Raw genomic sequence first — 18607 nt, forward strand, 5'->3', positions numbered from 1 at the left:
GCGGCGGAGCCGGCTGCAGAGCCCTCCCGCAGTGCTCCGCTCGCCGGCAAACCTGCCAAGGGACTTCGGGGGAGGCTGCAGAGGCGGGGTGAAAGCCTGGAAGCCTTCAAATTTATTTCGTAAAGCTTCCTCTTTAAACTGAGATCGGGCTATCGGCTTTAGGAGGTGTTTAACTGTAAAACGCTGTGCTGTGAGCTGCATTATGTAAATGTATGCTAATGATCATGAACACCATTTACAAACAATCGTCTTTAGTGCACATCTTATTGATAGTTAGGGAGCGGGGAGCAATATTTTATAACGTGTAAAACATTCTTCTGGGGAACCATTAGAAAGGGAGCGCGATTGACGCTTTCCTCGACAAGACCTCCAAGTCTCCTCAAATATGCTAAAAAAGCCTATCCTCCCCCCGACCCGTCGCGGGTGACTTTCTACGCTCGTGGGGCTGCTTTGCTGCTCGGGGGAGCCTGTGGCACGGGTCCCTCCGCGAACATGCGCCATCGGACCTGGATTCCGCCCGTAGCAGGAGGGAGCGTCCCGAGCCTCAGCCCCGTGGGGACCCACACGGGTAGGAAGTACCCACGGTACGCTCCTCATTGTCCCGTCAGGGGGATAGCACGGAGGCACCGGGACCTCGGCCGGGAGCGGGAGGCTGCCCAGGGGCACGAAAGGGAAAGAGAGTAGCGATATGGCACTGAGACTCCTCACCACTCCTTTCTGGAGGGGTTCAGCAGATGGGTATTTTATACCCTTAAAAATTAAACTTCTCCTGTGCCAAATGTCGTTGCTCTGTGCATCCAAGCGGGAACCCGAGACTGACACAAGGATTCGACGTAGGGGCTAGGGGCTGTCGGGGTCGGGACCCGCCGCACCTTTGGGACAGAGACTCACGAGCATAAGTTTCGGAACTGTCGTGTTCAGCGCGCATCTCGCCAGGGAAAGAGGGAAAGAGTGGCCATCCCTTTTGGGGTTTGCTCAAATAGGGACAAAATAAGGAAAAAAACCCCATCCTTCAATCTATCTATCTATCTATCTATCGAAAGAAAGAAAGAAAGAAAGAAAAAGAAAGAAAAAGAAAAGAAAGAAAGAGATAAAGAGAGAGGCGGTCTCAGGAAACCCAGGCCAAATTTTGCTCTGCTCTCTCTCCCCCCCACTTCCCCTCTCTCTGAACGTCACCGTTGGAAGAAGCTGTTGAGATAAATCAAATAGTGACACTTTGACGGCTTTACTTGTATAAGCAATATGGTTACCATATGGCATTGTTATTTATGAATGACAGCATAAATTGTATTACAAAGTCCATCGCGCTTTATTGGGACGCTTCTCCCCTGCCTCTAACGTTTATATGGGCATCTCCAGATGGAAAAAGGTGCATCTAATGAAACCCGGCAGTGCTGCAGCAGACCCCATTTTGGGGGCGTTGCGCCGGGTCTGTGCTGGCTGCAGAATGAGCGGCGCAGCGGGGCAGGGCGCGCAAAATACGCGTCTCTGCGCATCCCTCAGCCGCAGCGGGGCAGGGCAGAGGCATCGGAGGTTTCCGTCCTGGAAAAAAGCGCTACAGTGCTCCTCGCGCTCCCCCCTCCCCCCCTCTCACGGCATTACCGCCGAGCGGGGTTTTATACATATATATATAAGTGCAACTGAAGGAACAATAAATATTCATGGCACGAAAGCGAGGTGCTCCTTCCTCCTGTCCCTGCCCTGCCTAGCGTATTTTTCTTTTATTTTTTCTTTCTTTTTTATTTTTTTAAGAAGCATTTAAAAGTTACAGCTTTGGCTGAGATTTTCATTATTTCCCCTTTTTCTTTTACATTACTTTGCCGGTAGAGCCTGACAAAGAACTTTTGTCTCGAAGTGTGTGTTTTACAGAGGGAGGCTACAGCACAACACATGTGGTCTTCACGGGTCATAGGTCGAACGGCCTAGAAGTGGCTCGGATCGGCACCATCAAAGGTAACCTGCAACTTAATATCCTGTTGATGAGCTTGTTGAATTTATGAGTGTCTGTGATACAGACAACGGTGCAAGTGATGCCGCTCAACTGGCCTCTTCTCCCCAGGCTGCGGGCCAGCCGCACTCCCCCTCCTTGCCCCGCACCTCCTCCCCTTACTCCGTGGGAAGGCTGACTTTTGGGGGAAAGACACCCTCTTCCCCCTTTCCCTTTCTCTCTCATACGCACACACACGAACACACCCGTCTCCGGTGGGTCCTTCTGCCTCTTTTTCCCGACGAGGCCATCACCACCCGCGTCCTCCTATGGGCAGAGTCCTACGCCCCCACTGCGGCACCCACGGCTCCCAGGGAGGGGGGGATGGAGAAAAGGGGCCCGGAGCCTCCCCTGAGGGCGGTGACACCTCTCGGGAAAAGGGGCTAGAAGGGGAAGACGGTATATACAGTCCACGGGAAGCAAGAAATTGCTCTCTCCTCGTCCCACCTCCCCCCCTCCACACTCCCCCCAGCTCCTTCCGCATCACCAGCCGGTAAGAACAAGAGAAGAGCAGTTTTAAAGCGAATTTCGGAAAACTTACAAAGACGAGAAAGCTTTCCCGGGAAGGCTGACATTTGCTCTGCAGGTCTGGCACCTCCAGAAACCTGTTGAAAAACTTCTTTCAATAAAACGGTTTAACACCGACTTTGTGTGACCGCTTGCTTTCCTCCCTCGAAAGCTGCCGTGAGCCGCAGGCTGTGTTCGTGGCCGTGGCCCGACGAGAGAGTGCAGGGCTGGCTGCTGGTGCCTCTGCCCCCCTCCCTTCCTCCCTTCCTCCCTTCCTCCCTTCCTCCCTCACTCCCTTCCCTTGTTACCCTGTGACATGGGGGAAAGGGGTTTTGCGGTTCAGAGGCAAATAAAGCACTTCTTAGGAGGGACGGCGACGTGACTTTGAACTTGGATCAGCTCCTCTGTTTCCTGCAGAGAGAGTAGGGCTGGAGCCCTGAAAGAATAGCAGAGAGTGGCCAGCCTGCGGGGGCTCCGGCTGGAATTCACTGCGTCCCCCCGAAAGCGCCCCGATGCCGGCACCGCTGAGCAGGCAGAACGAGGGGCGAGGGGAGGGGAGGCAGGAAATGCAGAAAAAGAAGGTAAGGAAAAGAAAGAAAAAGGAGGCAAAATAATAAAGGAAGAGAAAAAATGAGTAAGAGAGAAAGGAAAAGAAAGAAAGGGAAGAAAGAAAGGGAAGGAAGGAAGAAAGGGAAGGAAGGAAGAAAGGGAAGGAAGGAAGGAAGGAAGGAAGGAAGGAAGGAAGGAAGGAAGGAAGGAAGGAAGGAAGGAAGGAAGGAAGGAAGGAAGGAAGGAAGGAAGGAAGGAAGGAAGGAAGGAAGGAAGGAAGGAAGGAAGGAGGAAGGAAGGGGGAGGAGGGGGAGGGAGGGAGGGAGGGAGGAAGGGAGGAAGGGAGGGAGGAAGGAAGGGAGGAGAGGAAGGGAGGAAGGGAGGAAGGGAGGGGGAGGAAGGGAGGAAGGGAAGGAAGGAGGGGAGGAAGGGAAGGAAGGAAAGGAAGGAAGGAAGGAAGGAAGGAAGGAAGGGAAGGAAGGAAGGAAGGAAGGAAGGAAGGAAAAGAAAGAAGAGAGGAAGAAGAAAAGAAAGAAGAGAAAGAAAAGAAAGAAAAGAAAGAAAGAAAGAAAGAAAGAAAGAAAGAAAGAAAGAAGAAAAAGAAAAAGAGAGAGAGAAAGAGAAAAAGAAATAGAGAGAGAGAGAAAGAGAGAGAGAGAGAAAGAAAGAAAGAATGAAAGAAAGAAAGAAGAAAGAAAGAGAAAGAAAGAGAAAACGGAGAAAGGAAGGAAAGAAAAACAAGGGGGAAATCCAGAAGGTAGATATTTGTAAGAATAATCACCTTTGTTATTTTTTTTTTTTCGAAAACCGTTTTGAACTGCGAATTTTTTTGCACATATTTGTTCTTTTTCCAGTCTCAGATGGAGTAACTTCTTTTAAATCGGGGAGGGGGGCGGAAGTGTATTCAGACGTCTAGTTTTCTGTGTGATTTTTTTCACTAATCTGGAAGCAGACGATGCAGGAGACCAAGCTTTCCTCTTCAGCTTGGGCTCTTGAAATCCTCAGTAACGGTGGAGGACTCTCCTCAGACCTCCGCCTCGAAATCTTTTCAGAGAAGGAAAATAGAATTTGTTCGCGGTCTGTTCCTGGGAGCCTGGGGGGTCAGGACAAGGACAGCATATGCTCCCAAGCTACAGCCTGGAAAGGCAAGATCTGGTGAGCAGACACTCCTGCCTGCAAAGGCAGGACCGAATGACAGCGAGCAAAGAGAAAAGGGCTGTTGGCATCAGAGGTGCAGCTCTGCATTAATATTCGGTTTATCTCCTATTGCCTATTTCAGATTAGAAGGAATCCCACTTCCTCCCAGTTTCGCCTTGTTCAAAGACTAATGTCCAGTACTGGCGCATTTCAAACACTTTCGGACAGTCTTGGAAATATTTTAACCATTTAGTGACAATGATGGGAAAGACCTTAGTTGGTAGGCAGTGTTACCTTTGCCTGCCTTCCTTCCTTCCTTCCTTCCATCCATCCATCCATCCATCCATCTATCATCTCTCCTTGTAAAACCCCTGCTTGGACGCTGTGGATCCAGGTTTGAGCCTGCCTGCGTCTGATATGGAATTTAATGCCATGAGGAATCATAGGAGAAATGTCGAAGAGAGAATTTCAAAAAGACCCCGCAAACCACAAAACCCCCTATATTTTGGGTTGTTTCTCCGCCAAGCACAGAACTGATGGGTTTGGAGATGCAAGGTTTCGTGCAGGCTGGTTAAGACTGCGAATGTTATGCCGGGCTTTGATTTTTACAAAGCCTTATTTATTGGTGAGCTGCTGGCCCCAAGATGATTATTTTTCAGCCGCTACAAAACAAACCGAATCAGGGGCCAGACGTGTATTTACTGGAGGGGGAGGGGAAGAGGACTTGTTTGCTCTGTGTGTGTGCGGGTGCTTGTGTGCCGGCTTTATGCTTTTTTATTCCTGCCATGTAAGAATCCGGTTTCCAAATAACAATGGCAGGGTGGGGTTTTGGGTAGGGAATTTTTTTTCGAGTTTGTTTTTGTTTCTTTTTCAAGAAAGGGAAAAGACAAGGAAAACTCCTAAAGCATCTGCTCTCAGATACGCACTCACAACACATGCATATCGCAGATCGACTTCTCTGCTCCCACATAAGTGGTTTAAAAACCCAAACAGCCAGGGCGACCGTTCCCTCTTATATTTTAATTTTTATTTGATTTGAATTTTTTTTGTCCCAGCCTCCGTCGCCCCGTCAACGTGACTTTTATTTGATTCCCCCCTCGCTCCCTTTATCGATCACGGGCTTCATCTGCTTTAGCCGAAATGGGGAAAGGGGCTGCAGGGGTTATATTTTAAGCCCCTCGCTTTGTTTGTTTGCCTCCCGAGGCAGGATCACATGCCAAAGCGTACATCGATATTTTCCCGAGATCGGCGCGCCTCTCCCCACTGCCACCCCTTCCCCTAGCCGCGGGGGAGGGGGGGGGGGCGGGGGGCGACTCCCCCCAAAAAATCAAGAAGCCACCGGCAGTGCGAGGCTGAAGGCGGCCACCGGCGCCGAGCGGGGCCGTGCGGTGCGGGGCCGGGCGGGGCCGGGCGGCCGCGGGGGCGATCGGCGGTGGCACGGCGGGGCGCGGGGCGGGCGGTGGGGCGGGCAGGGCTCCGGGCGGCCGCTCCGCCATTAGCCGGTGGCCGGGGGACGCCCGGATGGACGGGGGGCTCGGCCAATGAGCGGGAGCCGGGAGAGCGCCGGGCGGCGGGTGAAGGCGGCGTTGGGAGAGGAGGCCGCCAGTGCGGGCGGGGAGAAGGAGAGAGGCCGGGGAGGGAGGGAAGAAAAAGAGGGGGAGGGGGGGGAATAAAAAGCCGCCGCCTCAGCAGCGCCCATCGAAATAAACAGAAGAGGAAAGGCAGCGAGGGCGCGGGCGGAGCGGGGCTGCAACTTCCGCCGCCCCGGCCGCGGCGCTCCGGCACTCCCGGCCCCTTCCCGCCCCCCGCCTCCCCTCCCCACCCCACCGCCGCCCTTATTGTTTTTAATCCGCCTCCGGCAGCCCCCTCCTCGCCCCCCTCCTCACGCCCCTCCGCCGCGGCGGGCGGGGGCGGCGCGGGGCACCCCCCCGGGTCCGCTTCGCTCCGTGGGGAACCCGCGGCTGCAAGTTTTTCTCCGTGAGAGACACCGCTAATGCCCGGCGGAGGATAAAACGAGAAGCGGGGGCCCGGGAGCGGCGGGGGGGCTCGGGGCGGCGGGGAGGGCCGCGGCCCACGCGGGGAGCGGCGCGGGGCCGAGCGGGCGGGGTCGGCGGCGCTGACATCTCCGGTGGCGGCGGAGAAGCGGGGGGCGGCGGCGGCGTGTGCGCGGGTCCTGTGTGTGTGAGTGTGTGTGTGCGTGCGTGTGTGCCGCAGGGAACGGCGAGGCGAGCCTTGCCCCCCCTCCCGTCCCCCAGCCCCGTCCCTCCCCTGCTCCCCCTCCCCTCCCTGCCCGCCCCCGCCTCAGCTCCTTTAATACACTTTGGTTCTCCGCTCGCCTTTGACTCTGCTCTGCCTGGCTTCCGGATACGACTCCGCCGGCCGGCGGCAGCGGCGGCATCGGGCCGGTGCGGGAGCGGCGGCGGCGGGCGGGGGGACGCGGCGGCTGCCGGGGGAAGCGAGCGGAGCGGCGGCGGCCCCGCGCCCGGGCGGCGGGCGGAGGCAGCCCGGAGGCGGAGGCGTAGCGGGGAGGCGGCAGCGGCGCAGCGGCGGCAGCGGCTGCGTCCCCGAAGCGGCGCGGACCATGCTGCTGGACGCCGGCCCGCAGTTCCCGGCCCTCGGAGTGGGCACCTTCGCCCGGCACCACCACTCGGCCGCGGCGGAGATGCAGGACCGGGAGCTGAGCCTGGCGGCGCAGAACAGCTTCGTGGACTCGGCGGCGGCGCACATGGGCGCCTTCAAGCTCAACGCCGGCGCTCACGACCTCTCCCCCGGGCAGAGCTCGGCGTTCACCTCGCAGGCGCCCGGTTACCCCGCCGCCGCCCTGGGGCCCCACGCCGCTCATGTCGGCTCCTACTCCGGGGCGCCCTTCAACTCTACCCGGGACTTCTTGTTTCGCAGCCGGGGCTTCGGAGACTCGTCGCCGGCCGGCGGACAGCACGGCATCTTCGGCCCTGCGGCCGGCAGCCTGCACCATCCGCACACGGACGCTCAGAGCCACCTCCTCTTCCCGGGCATCCACGACCAGCACGGCCCCCACGCCTCCCAAAATGTCCTCAATGGGCAGATGCGACTGGGCTTGCCAGGGGAGGTATTCGCCCGGTCGGATCAGTACCGCCAGGTTTCCAGCCCCAGGACTGACCCTTACTCGGCGGCTCAGCTGCACAACCAGTACGGCCCCATGAATATGAATATGGGCATGAACATGGCAGCCCACCACCATCACCACCCAGGTGCCTTTTTCCGCTACATGCGGCAGCAGTGCATCAAGCAAGAGCTCATCTGCAAGTGGATCGACCCCGAACAGCTGAACAACCCCAAAAAAAGTTGCAATAAAACTTTCAGCACCATGCACGAGTTGGTCACCCATGTCTCGGTGGAGCACGTTGGGGGACCCGAGCAGAGCAACCATGTCTGCTACTGGGAGGAGTGTCCCCGCGAAGGCAAACCCTTCAAAGCGAAATACAAACTGGTCAATCATATCCGAGTGCACACGGGAGAGAAACCCTTCCCCTGCCCCTTCCCTGGCTGCGGAAAAGTTTTCGCCAGATCAGAAAATCTCAAAATTCACAAAAGGACGCACACAGGTAATTCGGGTTTCTTTCGGCAGGTTTCCTCCCTCTGCCCGTGCCTATATATATATATACATATATATATATATATGTAAACTGATAGATACTCAGACAGAGTGATGTTAATTTAGGAGAGTGATAAAATAAGCTTCCAGTTTATTTTTTAACCCTCTCCATCACACTGCTGCGTTTGTTTTGGTTTCTTCCCCAGGAGCATACACCCCCCTCCATTCCAGATTTCGAAAGGATATTTTACTGATTTGTTTTAGTTTGAGGGTGAGAGCTGTAGATTCGCGCTGAGGGTCAGCGGTGCCTTTCCGCAGAAACGCGCAATACAGTGTGAACCAAATTTTGCCGTCTTGCTAAAATACGGGAAGACATCCATCCATCCATCCATCCATCCATCCATCCATCCATCCATCCATCCATTTGAAACGCCCTAGTTATTTGCTCTATGCAATGTATTTGCATACAACTTCAGCGCTTGTGAGCATGGCTTTTATGTATGGACACCGAGAGAGAGAAACTATATAAATACGTGCAAAATCAGTCATTAGTCCTAAATCCCGTTAGAAGTGGCAAAAAGTCCCTTTCTGGGAATGCTTTCCATTAAATTTAAATGGTGTGAGCAAGGCAATAAAATGTTCTCATTTAAAAAAAATTGTTTTTAAAGTCTCACTCGATGTGATTTAAGGTGTTTTTGCAACAGTTTATTAAATTATGTAATAGGGAACAGAGGATTTGAGGTTCGGAAACTTCCACCCAAATCAGGTGGAAGAGGGTCGAGGGAGCCCAGGCTTTCCCGATGGAAAATGCCTGAGCCGAAGAGTAACAAAAATAAACGCATCCTCCCCGCCTCATCTATTATTCATTTACTACTCCTGCCGGCTCAAACAGTGCCAGACTATTTCATAAAAGACGGCCAAATATTTTAGCGACTTCCACTCCAAATATTTACCCGGAGAAAGGCTAAAAATCTCGAGGCCTATTGTTTTCTCAAGTGCTAAGCCCGATGCGAGGTGCGAGACGAGCTTTAACAGGGTTTAAAATTTGAGAAATGTATTTGCATGAGATGCCCGCACTGAAGTCATTGTGTCTGAGCGGATGTCTTTAAGAAACAATTTAGGTGCTAATGGAATTTAATGTTAAATGCTTCCCCCCCCAAAGGCGGGGGAATGTGGAGTTCTCACCTCCAAATTACTCCCCGGCATTTGGAGTCCTGGCAGCCGGGCGAGAGGAATCCCTATGAAAATTAAATGAAGTATTTTACAGATGTTTAGTTTTCCCAGCGGATGTGCGTTTATCTCGAATATCCATACACGAAACAATATGCCCGGACTTAAATCTGTCGGTAATGGTTTCCAGTTTAACAGGATAGCGGATTTGGTACCGAGGCGAAACGGCTCGATGATGCTTGCTTCTTTTTTTTTCTTAATCGTCTTTCTTCTTCAATCTCTTTCGGGGCTGGCTCTGTGTGTCAGCACCGGTCGAAATAAAATCAGGCAAGATGCCGGGACGGGGATACCCCCGGGGTTTTGGTAGGAAAACCAGGTGAGGGACGGGGGTTGCCTTGCTTCAGGGCAGCGCGTGAGCAATGCGGCCCTCCGGCTCTGCGGGTACCGGGACACAACCGGTCCCTTGGTTTGGGAAGCTGCTGGACGAAGCGACTGGGAGAGGAGGGCGAGGGCGGGGAAACTAGGCGCGGGGTTGCGCGGGGTTTGCGCGGGGGCGGCCGCGCTCACTCCGCTGCTGCGCCGCTCTCTTGCAGGGGAGAAGCCCTTCCAGTGCGAGTTCGAAGGCTGCGACCGGCGCTTCGCCAACAGCAGCGACCGCAAGAAGCACATGCACGTCCACACCTCGGATAAGCCCTACCTGTGCAAGATGTGCGACAAGTCCTACACACACCCCAGCTCCCTGCGGAAACACATGAAGGTACCCGGCCCCGCAGCCGGCGGCGGGAGGCGGGAGGGCGGCCGCCCCGCTCCGGGGCGCCCCGACGGGGCGGCGGGCAGCGGGCGCGGGGCCCAGGGGCGGCGGCGGGCCGGGCCGGCGGCGGGGGCGCGCCCGGGGGGCGGCCGCGGCCTCCCCATCCCCCCTCCACTCGGCCCGTGTTGCCTTTGCCCCCCAGGTGCACGAGTCGTCCCCGCAAGGCTCCGAATCCTCCCCGGCCGCCAGCTCCGGCTACGAATCCTCCACCCCCCCGGGGCTGGTGTCCCCTAGCGCCGAGTCGCAGAGCACCAAACAACCTCTCCCCTGCGGCGGCGGCGGGCGGCGGCAGCGGCGGCGGCCGTGTCCGCCGTGCACCGGGGCGGCGGCGGCGGCAGTGGTGGCGGCGGCGGCGGCCACAGCGGCCTTTCCTCCAACTTCAACGAGTGGTACGTGTAGGGCCCCGCCGGACTGCTCTGCACGGCCCCGCCGCGCCCTCCCCGCCCCGGCGGCGGCGGTGGCGGTGGCGGCGGGCAGGAGGGACCGAGCAAGCCCGCCGGAGACGCGCCGGGAGATGCCGCCGCACCCGCCGGCAGCGAAATGACGGCCGAGCAGGATGGGGACAGGGGGCCTTCATCTCCCACCACCCTCCCGCCTTCGCGTCTTTTTTTTTATTGGTTGGATTTTTTTCTTTTTTTATTTTTGAGAACATTTTGAACCAGCAAAAAAAAATTCTAAAAACTACGTGCTGAAAAAACATAAGAGAACGAGTAAATCAACGGAGGAACGGAAAGGGGAGAGAGAGAGGGGAAAAAACAAGCCTAAGCGCCACCAACACATCACCCAGCTAAAAGCTTCTCAAGACGGCGGAAAGAAACTCTCCTTCTGGAGTCTTCAGACAAAAGATCAGAGACTCAAAGTCCTCTGGCCCCCGCGCCTCCCCGCCCGGACCAGCCAGCGCCCTCCCGCCCCACGAACTGTGTATATAGCGGCCCTCTCCTTCCTCCGGCGAGGTGGGGAACGAGGTTTTCCTGGATTCTCGGTGTATAGAAGTTCGTCCCGTTTGTAAACCGCGGATTGGTCCCTTTCTTCTTCTTCCTCTTTTTTTTTTTTTTTTCTCCTTCTTTTTTCCCCCCCTCTTTCTCCCTCCTCGAGAAAATGATGGACTTGTTTTCTTTTCTCCTGCTCTCCCTCTCCACTTCCTTCTCTTCTCTTTTTTTAGTTCATCCCTTTAAAAAAAGTAACGTGGAAGGAAAAAAATGGTTTCTTTTGTAATTGTGATATCTTGAATATTGTGTTCCTTTTTAAGAGGCAACTTGATTGTAAACTGCATTTCAACTATAGACTGGGGAAGAAATACCGTGCCAAAGTCTCCATTCTGTTACTCACAGACACACACACGAACAACAACGCTTGTGAATGTATTTTTCTGTTAGCTGGGTTTACATGTGATGTTTTAGTGCTTTTGCAAGTTCAATTTGTTAGTTCCTGTTCGGAAGATTGTGAGGAAAAATAAACGTCGTGCCGTTAGCTTTTCCGTAATAACGCCCTTCCTCCTGTAAATACCTGTTACCATATTTATCCATTTGTAATTAAATTATGGTATTAACTTGCTACAGAGGAAACAGTATTTATAAAGAATGTTTCTTAACTATAAATATGTACAATTGTGAGCATAAACTGTTTCAGATTTTTTATTTGAAGGTTTAAGTGGTTTCATCATTTCTTGTGATATGTTTTGAGAGTAATGCATACAGAAATATAATAAAACGTGTTGAAACTGCACGAGCTGTTTCCTTTTTATGCCAAAGGCTCTCTAAAACCTGCTATAAGGTATGTGATGAGCTGAGCGGCAACTGCAAAAGAACTCTTATAAAACATCCGCTGGTCACTGGAAAAGGAGGATTCCATCCAGCTGGGCTCTCCCGTCCAGAAAAAAAAAAAAAAAAAAGCCACAAAAGCCCTTAAAACTTTGGGAAGCCTCTGGGCTGAAAGAAAAGGGTGAGGGTATGCATATTCTCCAAATGACCTGCAAGGGAAGATCTCCTTTAGTAAGATATTTGCACGGCGAGAGCACAGCTTCCTCCGGCTCCTGCCTTCCTCGGGCTCACCCCTCTCTGCCCGGTGCGTGTCTGGCTGGGGAGCTCATTGCCCCACAGGCTGAGAAAGCGGGGCGTTTAGCGATGGAGGTGGAAGCGCAATCACCAGGCTCTGAGCTCGGCTGCTTTGAGCCGTAGATCGTCCTTGCCTCCCGTCTTTCCGTCTTTTTGGTAGCCTCCATCTAGCCTGGGAGAGAAGAAAGTTGTGATGACCCAGAGCTCACATTTCCCCTTTGAGTTTTTTCTCTCTCTTCCTCTCTGTCTTTTTTTTTTTTCTTTCTGTTTTTTTTTTCTTTTTATTCTTCTAGCCCAGGGAGCTGTTTGGGTTGTCAGACGTATTCAGGGAGAGACGGAGAGCCGCCGGGTGGTGACTTTGCCGGGATGCTAGCCCGGCGTTTGGCTCCATGTGCGCCGACGGGGCCCGGCCGGCGGAGCGGCCCGTGCAGGGCCGCCGGACAGCAGCTCTCCGGGCACAGCATGCCGCACCGGGACCGCCAAGGCGAGTGTGACGGCGGCCGGGAAATCGTGGAAAAAGCTCGGCCTTGTCAAGCCACCGAAATACGCCCTGCGAAGAGGCAGCACTGTGAGCCGGGCTCCGAGCGCCCTGCGGTGGCTGCGCTGCCTTCAGCGGCAGCTTGTGTAGCCCGGGAGAGCCCTCTGCTCCTCACACCCGGCCGAGTCCATCGCTTACGCCCCCCAGGGCCAGTCTTCGCTTTGGGTTTTTCGGGCTTTGTCCCGTGTGTTCGAATATCAGTAGAGTTGTCTCCAGCCTGTGTGAGGGAGTTAGGTGGGGAGATGAGGGTACACGGGGCCCTGCTCTCTTCTGGGGTGAGATGGGGGTTACCTACACCCAGGGGAAGGGGAGGAGGGAGGGAAAGGCACCCCCTCCCCCCCCGTCCCGACGCTGACAAGGAAGTTTAGATGGGGAGCGGATCCGGAGCTTCCTCGGCGGCTGTGCTCCTCCCAGAGCGGCTATCCCCGCGTACACTGCAGCTCCCCGGGTAATCAAACGGCTATTAAAACCTAATTTATGTTCGGTAATAATATTACGTAAAAAAAATATTTATTAAAATCATTGGCATATGCCGCCTGCCCCTTGGAGACATCCGTGGGAAATGCAGCTGAGAGGATCCTTCCTTGTCCTGCTGGCCTCCCCGCAGTCCGAAAAACCACACGGGGGTCCCGCTTCAGAGCCAGTCCCTGCCAGTCACCGTCTGCCCAAATCCCCTCCCGGGCCCAGGGGCGCACGAGCAGCCCTGCCCAAGAGCCACCAACCCCACTCCGCCGAACCCGCCCCGGTGGGCTCAGCTCCGGCCGGAGAGAAGTGCTCGGGAGCTGGGCTGCCCTTCTCGCTCCCCTCGGAGCCGTTCTGGCTTCGGGGGAGCTCAGGGATGATCCTTGAGGGGGGCAAGCGGCCTCCTTCTACCCAAAGCGCAGGTCGTGTGGCAGCAGGGACAGCCCCAGTCCCTCCGGCAGGGATGTCTCTCCTCCAGCAGGCCCAGGGATGCGGCCGCGGCGGCTGTGGCAGTGAGTAAGCTCCCCCCCTTCCCTGTCCTACCCAGGCTGGCCTTGAACTTGACCCTGGCCTTGGCGCATCCAGCCCGCAGCCCCTCTCCACCCGCCTCCCTCGTGCCCTGACCCCGGCCCGGCCCTGCCACGCTTAAGGGAGAGCGGTAATTCATCGGGTACAGGGGTTGGGGTTTTTTTAGGGGGTAGGGCAGCCAAGATCTGCCTCACAGCCTTGAGCGCGGGTGGCCCGGGCTCAGAGACCACTGGCCCCGAAGTCCTCCTCTGCTCGTCTCTCCTTTGTCCACCTCCCCACCCTCACCCCCAAACCCCTACCTCCCCCCACTTTTGTCTCCCACACTGAAACTGAGCTTGCCAAACCTCCCTGCCCTGGCTCTGAAAACAACCTAGGAACCAATCTGGAGGAGGCCTGAGACTTCTCCGGCAGTCCTGACCCTGCCCTGGCACCCCACAATCCCCTCATGCCCAGCCACAGCGGGAGGGTGCCCCGGCCGGTGGCCCGCACGCCCCGACGACTCTGCCCCGGCGGCTCCCGGGTCGCCTCGGCCCCACGGTCCCCGCCGCCGGTGAGCAGTGGGAGGCACGGCGTTGCCCCGCTGTCGGCACCCCGTGCCCAGCTGTGGCAGCCCTACTTGGCCGGCTCTCCTGCTGCGGTGTGATTCTTCCTTTATACCGTGAAAAACAGCATGGAGGGGTGGGTTTAATTTTTATTGTTATTATTAATAATGAATTTCTCTCCTAACTCTTCCTGCGGACCCCCTGAAAAGACGGATTGATTTCCCTGGGAATTACTCTCTCCTCTCAAGACAAAAAATTTGAGTGTCCGTCCATAAAACAGACTGTGCTTTGCCCCCCGCAGCCGCAATTGGAGGGCAGCTCAGGGCTCTGCCTTCACCTGCCCCCGCTCTGTTTCACCTGGTCTGACTGCTCTAGTGGCTTTGGGTTGTAGCCGGTGGTGGCAGAAAAAACCGAACCCAAACCCAAAGGTAAACCAACCTTCCAACAAACAAACAGACAGGACACCAGCCCACACCGAAAGAGAATAAAATGCAGGAGTTCTCTCCTGAACCCGAGCGTGGAACGGCTGCTGAGCCTGGCGATGCCGCTGGCGCTGCCGGTGCCGGCGGGGCTCCGCAGCGGGCACAGGGCTGCCCCTGCACGGCCAACCCCCCGCCGCCGGTGCCGGGGGGCAGCAGCCCGGGCCGCAGCCGCTCCGTTTGGCTCTGGCCAGACCTCCCCAGACCCGTATCAGCCTTTTAAGTTTCCCCTTTGTTTTCAGAAACTCGTACACATTTCCTGCCCGCTATGAAGACATAGCAGGCTCCCCCAAACCTCTCCCCAGCCGCAAGTGCACGCTAGACGTGCTCCCGGGCACAGCGAGGTATGTGTATTTTGCTATTTGTCATCTTCACGCGTGGATGTGAGGGGTTTTTTTGGTGGTGTTTTTAAATTCGTGGGTGTTTTTTTTTCTTCCTCTCTTCTTTCTCTCTCTCCCCCCTCCCCCCCGCCCCCCCCCCCCTCTTTTTCATTCCTCTTAGGTTTTGGGTTTTTTCCCTGTTGTTTTTTTGGTGTTTTCCTCTTCTCCCCGAGCCAGAAGACCGGGGACGGAGCTGCATATTAGCAGTAGAGCAAGCAAGAACTATTGTCCCACCCTGCAGGGCACGGTGCCCCCCTCTGTCCCAAAGTGCAAGTTTTCCCCAGTGCTTGGGGTTTCCTCTTTTTTATTTCTTTTTTTTTTTAATTTTTAAAAATTCATTTTCTGGACGGTTTCTCTGTCTTTAATACTTGAGGGGGAAAGAAAAGAAGAAAAGAGAAGAAGAAGGAGAAGGACAAGAAAACCGGGTGAGGGAGAACCTTCGCTAGAGGTTTAGTGTCTTTAATAAATACTTCAAAGTGGCTGCCTAACTGCTGTCCCGAGAAAAGGAAGCGCGGCACCAAACGGACCGCGGATCCCACTTCCTCGCAGTGCAGGAAACATGAGCAGGTTCCCCCGCGTCCCTCGCCCGTGGTCCCAAGCGCTTTTCAATGAGGAGCGCGGGGGGAACTGGCAGGGACGAGCGGCGGGACCCGGAGCGGAGCGCGGACTCGTCCAGCCGCCCCCTTGCCGCGCCGCGGCCCCACGCGCGGGATCAGCTGTTGCGTTCCGGAGGGGGAAGGACGCTCTTTTTGTGTTAAAAAGAAAATAATCGGCAACTAAAGCAGGGGAGGGGGGTGGGGAGTAACTCAAGCGCCAGTAAGCGATTGAGCGGGTGTTTTACACGCGCGGCATCGCACCTCGCAGGGGCCTGGGGGCGGCCGTGGGGTCCACGGGGGGCACCCGGCGTGACCCAGCCCCAGGCGGACAGGGTTGGTCGCCGCGGGACGGGATCTCCCCGACACCTGTCCGCGGGGGTCCGCTGGGCGCGGGTGTCGTGGGGGCCCCGCACTGCGCTCCGGCCGCCTCAGGTCCGTGGGTGGCCGCGGCCGGGGCGTCCCGGGGGCAGCAGGGGCCGGGCCGGAGGGGCGGCGGGGCTCGCCCCGACCCGTCGCCCGGCCGGCGTTCCTGGCCGGGGAGCCCCCACAGGAAACGGGGTCTGTGCGGGTGTGCGCGAGTTCGGGCTGGATCTCGGTGTACAGCGGTTTGCGGCGGAGAAAGAAAAAAAAGAGCAATTTTCATTCCAACTTTTTTTTTTTTCCCCCTTCTTCCTAGACTGCTAATTCCTCTGTGTGGGCAAACACCCCTTCTCCTTTAATTCTTAGTCACAGCGCCTAGATTAAATACCGGTTTTAATGAGAGCCGTGGCTGTGGCCGCACTAGGTGATGATAGTTATGAAGACGATCTGACCTGTTTTGATGAAGACGATCTGACCTGTAGGGAGAGAGGGAAAGGTCAGCCACATGCAGTGGTCAGATTTCTGCTTGTTCCCGGCACATGCTGCTACAATATTGATCCGCGGAGAAAGATAAACATAAAAGATAGATCGTATGTGCTGAATACTAATGATGGTGGCTTCCAGATTTTAATTGTTGTTGACTTCTTATTTCCACCGTAAACATTTCCTGTCCTCCGTAGGGCATTTCCCCTAGGCTTATTTTATTTTGTTTTATTTTCTTTTGTCTTATTTTATCCTATTTTGCTTATTTTAATTTTTTCCCCCCAATCTCTCAATGTGTCTCTTTATGGAAACCTCCCTAGCAAGTTACTTTCCCTATCAGCCGAGGTGCAACCACCCGAAAGTCACGGCCAGCATCTCTTTTCCAGCGAAGGCAACGGCCCCTGGAAACGGGGAAAGCTCCTCTGAAAGGCAACATCTCGACTTGGGATGCTCCTTTCGGATTCCTGCTTCATTACTCGCTCCATTCCTTTGCAGCAAAACGCTGCAGATGACACCGGAGTTGGGAGTTAATTTTTTCCCCCTCCTCTCCCGGGCTGGACTGCTGCAAACTCAGCAGTTAACGCTGGAAGAGAGCTCTCCTTTCAAAGCCTCCCCAGTTTCCCAACTGTTACCAGACTAATACACCTACGGGAGGCAAAGAGATGGAAACATTCCGTGTCTCGGGGAGAAAGGCATGTCAGAGGCGCTTTCCCCTCGGCTGTGCAGAGGGAGGAGGCTCTTTTCCGTGTATTTTCGCTGCGATGCAAAATGGTTAAGGATCATTCGCCGCCCTGGCTGTCTCTTTAATTTTTTTTTTTTTCTCTTCGAGATGGTCAAAATTAGCTGTAAACCGCGTAAAGCAGTCAATGAAACAGCTATCCCCAAACACGCGTTTCAAGTTTCTGTTGCTTCGCGAACGACCGAGAGTAAGCACCATCGGCTATATAGTGGCAATTAACTGTATCAGCCTCACATTTAAGAAAATGAGGGAGATATTAAACTCCTAATTCCCATCATTACAAATAATTTTCATGAAGGGAACTTCTAAAAGATTTTTTCCCCTCCTTTACACTTTCCAGTCTATTTTTTAACCCCTGAGTGATTTACTACGTAAGTAATTTTAGAGGATACAGTTTACAGCTTGAGTTATTAGACTGAACACCTCTGGCTGACACCACAACACCTTTTTTTTCTGCCTGCAGCTGTGAGTCACACCCCCATTTTCATACCAAAATACTGCACATTCCTTTACAATATAGGCTTCCTTCTTGCAAAGATCAAACACTCTGCAGCCAATGTGTTTATTTTAAAATACAGGAAAATTAAAACTAAACATGGTCTTTAAAGAAAAAAACCAAATGCCTCGTTTCTTTCCCTGCTGTCTCTCCTACTAAAATAAATTCAAATAAAATTAGGAGGCAATGGCGTAGACTGCTCCAATAAAATAATACAGTGACAGAGCCAAAACAGTTGTTTTCGGCGGGAACAGGAACGGACCCTTCTGTTTGCTGTTATTTATTTATGTATTATTGTGGCTGTGGTTTTAATTATATGTGGGAATATTAGGCCAAGATGCTGCAACCGTAGCTTCCCTTTAACACACTTTTCTTATTTGTTTAGTACTCGCGCTACAAGGCAAGAACAGGCACCATGAGGAAAATGTTTTCAATATTCTGTTTAAGATCTTACAACAGGGAATCCCGGAATTACAGAAAAACCTGCAGGCCTGCTCCGTGGAGGTGCCCGGCAGGACCAGGGAGATTTTGTGCTCCTCGGCAGGTTTCAGGGTGCGCGGAGGGGAGGAATTGCGGGAGGGAGAGGTGCCCGGAGTAATTTTTACCTAGCAAAGCGGCGTTTTGAAAGCCTCCTTGCTGTTCAGCAGCACAGACACTAGGATGCTTCTTAATTTTGAGCAGGGTTAAGGTAGACTTAATCTCTGCTCCTTCCGGTAACCTACTGCCTACTCCTCCCCTGAGGCTTGAGAGGGGGGCTTTGCTGCAAGTCCTTTTTCTTCCATCCCCTATTTATGGGTTTTGTTGGTTTTGTTTTTTTTTTTTTTTTTTCCGTGGAGGAGAGTACTCGGTGGCGTTTGCATTGCCCATAATCTCCTCCTGCTCCTTCGCGAGTCTTTCCCCACGTCATCGGAGTGATGGGTGAGGCGGAGGGAGCGGGACATACCTGCCCACATTTATTTATCTTTGGTACTCATATCGAAAAAAAGATTACTCTAGAGAAGGAAAAGGAAAAAAAAAAAAGGAAATAAAAATCAAAGCGAAGGATCATTCGCTTTAGGAAACAGATAAAATAACTTCTCTTCTCATTCTTCCAAAAAATCCCCGATCCAAGTGGCTCCGAAGAGCTGAGCGAAGCAAGCGACGAGCCCGCACTGCGCTCTGGGCTGTTTTAGCGCAGCGAAGGGAAGCAGAACCAGCCCTTGCCAAGCGGGGCCA

The 18607-nt window shown here is 54.4% G+C and overlaps 1 protein-coding gene and 2 long non-coding RNA genes across 3 annotated transcripts; 2 read left to right on the top strand and 1 right to left on the bottom strand.

Annotated features, from left to right (window-relative positions):
• Nucleotides 1–1580: 1580 nt before the first annotated feature.
• On the bottom strand, nucleotides 1581–3056 carry LOC120410890. The gene is made up of 3 exons (XR_005603228.1): nucleotides 2803–3056; nucleotides 2529–2592; nucleotides 1581–1964 (listed from the first exon to the last, which is right to left on the bottom strand). It is a non-coding gene; the product is annotated as an uncharacterized LOC120410890 (long non-coding RNA).
• A 3635-nt stretch (nucleotides 3057–6691) lies between these two features.
• ZIC2 (Zic family member 2) lies at nucleotides 6692–11460 on the top strand. The gene is made up of 3 exons (XM_039561538.1): nucleotides 6692–7764; nucleotides 9518–9681; nucleotides 9878–11460. The coding sequence occupies exons 1-3, from the start codon at nucleotides 6762–6764 to the stop codon at nucleotides 10277–10279; spliced, it is 1569 nt and encodes a 522-aa protein (XP_039417472.1). The 5' UTR covers nucleotides 6692–6761; the 3' UTR covers nucleotides 10280–11460.
• A 1434-nt stretch (nucleotides 11461–12894) lies between these two features.
• Nucleotides 12895–15206, top strand: LOC120410901. Its single transcript, XR_005603236.1, has 2 exons — nucleotides 12895–14682; nucleotides 14840–15206. It is a non-coding gene; the product is annotated as an uncharacterized LOC120410901 (long non-coding RNA).
• The last annotated feature ends 3401 nt before the right edge of the window (nucleotides 15207–18607 follow it).

Source organism: Corvus cornix, chromosome 1 (assembly GCF_000738735.6).
Source record: "Corvus cornix cornix isolate S_Up_H32 chromosome 1, ASM73873v5, whole genome shotgun sequence".
Classification (NCBI taxonomy): domain Eukaryota; kingdom Metazoa; phylum Chordata; class Aves; order Passeriformes; family Corvidae; genus Corvus; species Corvus cornix.

Coding starts and splice junctions, on each gene's coding strand:
- ZIC2 (XM_039561538.1), top strand. CDS start 6,762: ATGCTGCTGGACGCCGGCCCGCAGTTCCCGGCCCTCGGAGTGGGCACC. Junction 7,765..9,517: donor TCACAAAAGGACGCACACAG/GTAATTCGGGTT, acceptor GCTCTCTTGCAG/GGGAGAAGCCCTTCCAGTGC. Junction 9,682..9,877: donor CCCTGCGGAAACACATGAAG/GTACCCGGCCCC, acceptor TTTGCCCCCCAG/GTGCACGAGTCGTCCCCGCA.